The sequence below is a fragment of the Triticum aestivum genome, chromosome 6B (genome assembly GCF_018294505.1).
Source record: "Triticum aestivum cultivar Chinese Spring chromosome 6B, IWGSC CS RefSeq v2.1, whole genome shotgun sequence".
Lineage (NCBI taxonomy): Eukaryota > Viridiplantae > Streptophyta > Magnoliopsida > Poales > Poaceae > Triticum > Triticum aestivum.
This window is the reverse complement of record NC_057810.1, coordinates 453,284,884-453,286,839: the sequence shown is the minus strand read 5'-3', so window position 1 is coordinate 453,286,839 and position 1,956 is coordinate 453,284,884. Positions and strand designations below refer to the sequence as shown.

The 1,956-nt window shown below is 47.6% G+C and overlaps 1 protein-coding gene across 1 annotated transcript in view; it reads left to right on the top strand.

Moving 5' to 3' along the window:
• Positions 1 to 928, top strand: part of LOC123137437 (bidirectional sugar transporter SWEET4) — a 4,476-nt gene extending 3,548 nt beyond the window's left edge. Inside the window, exon 5 of the mRNA XM_044557194.1 lies at positions 356 to 928. Within this exon, the coding sequence (XP_044413129.1) occupies positions 356 to 544 (189 nt within the window). The 3' untranslated portion in view covers positions 545 to 928. The remainder of the gene's footprint in view (positions 1 to 355) is intronic.
• Positions 929 to 1,956: the final 1,028 nt, after the last annotated feature.

Sequence of the window (1,956 nt, the reverse complement as noted above, 5' to 3'; positions counted from 1 at the left end):
TGTGTATGGCACGAGAGGAAGACGGCGAGGTAGATGCTGCCACCGCCCACGTCCGCATTGGCATCGCGCTGCGTTCACCTCCCAATCAATGCGAGTGCCTTTGGGATCTATCCGTCCGCTCCTGACCGCTGATGCACGGTAGTCGGTGGTACACCACAACACAAGGTTACATCATGTGCTATTCTAGTTGCCCTTTGTCCGCGGCCACGGCATGCAACGCATCACCTACTACTGTGCTGACCCTTAGCTCAGGCTAACACATTTCTTGGATTCTGATTTGTTTTTCTGGTTACAAACTTATGTTCACGTTACTGTCGCTGTGGGTTAAATTGGTATTCTTTGCTGTTGGATGCAGATCCCCAACGGGCTGGGCGTGATGTTCGCTGTGGGGCAGATAATCCTGTACGCCATCTACTACAAGTCGACGCAGCAGATCCTGGAGGCCCGCAAGCGCAAGGCCGACCAGGTGCCCATGACCGAGGTCGTCGTCGACGGCAAGAGCGGCAGCGCCACCAACTCGGGCGCCGCCAACGGCCACTACTAGAAGCAATACCACTATTAACTCCCCCGATTGAAGCGCCTTCATAAATCGTCACCTTAGCTAATTCTCCCATGAATCATGTACGTACGCTGTGCGCCCAGGGCTCCTCCTGTGCACTGTCGCGTCTTCTTGTGCGCTCTACTACCCTTGAAAGACCTGTTTTTCATCTTGTCTCCTTTATGCCTACTGTACGTACGGCCGCTACTGCCAATCAGACGGCTAACCGCGACCCTGGTTGGCGGATCACTGGTGTTCTTGGTTTTCTGGAAGAACTATGACAGTCCAAAGGGGACGGCGTGTTGAGTTTTTCTTATACATGTTGTTGTTGTTATACTATACTACTGTTTTTTTTTTGGCCGGGAATACTACTACTGTTTTGTTGTTGCAGTTGTCTATCTCTATCAATCTGATTTAATCAGGGGTACAACCGTGCAAGCACGGCACGAGTCCGCGTGAACCTGTATGCAAGCATAGTAAAAGTCGACCTAGGATTGACTTTTGATATACTTACATGCATGTGGGTTCACAGGATGCCCGCCTGGATCCTTAGTTTGTAATAGCAGTGTGCTAAATGTACCCAATCTGATGGACCGACGTGGTTGATTTCACAATTTATGTTCAGAAAACTTCGCTTCTCTTGTCGAACGAAACCATAACCATGAACTTGTGGTACCCAGATTTGATTGTGGAGGAACACTGAGCTTCCACACAACGTTAGGGCATCTCCAACGTGACCCCCAAAACGAACACCATATCTGTCCATGGATTCAGTCTTTCTGCAAAGTTGACACCGGATTCTATACTTCGATGATGAAATCAGTCTTTATACAAAAACCCTTAGCTTAGTGGCCTTAGTTGAGCAATATCCTGAGCTACACTCTTTTGCAATCAATGATCAATGCTCAGTTTGTAAAAGATATAGTTTGGGAAACTGCTTGACACCTTAAACGGGGTGTGGCTATCTCATTATATAGGAGTACCAAAGGATACAATACAAATACATGTGTATACAAGAGTCCTCGTATATATACAGTCTAACACCCTCCCTCAATCTTAACTATGGCCTGAGGTACAAAGCAAGTTAAGATTGCGCCTACAGCCTACAAATTGTGGTTGTGGAAGAGGCTTCGTGAAGATGTCCGCAAGTTGATCCTTTGACGAGATGAACTTGATACTGAGGAGCTTCTGTGCAACGCGTTCCCGAACAAAGTGATAGTCTACCTCAATGTGTTTCGTCCGAGCATGAAACACCGGATTTGACGAAAGATAAGTAGCACCAATATTGTCACACAAAAGCACTGGAGGATGAGCAGGAGAGACTCTCAATTCTTTCAACAAGGACTGAGCCCATATGATCTCAGCAGTCGCATCAGCAACTGCTTTGTACTCAGCTTCAGTACTGCTGCGAGACACCG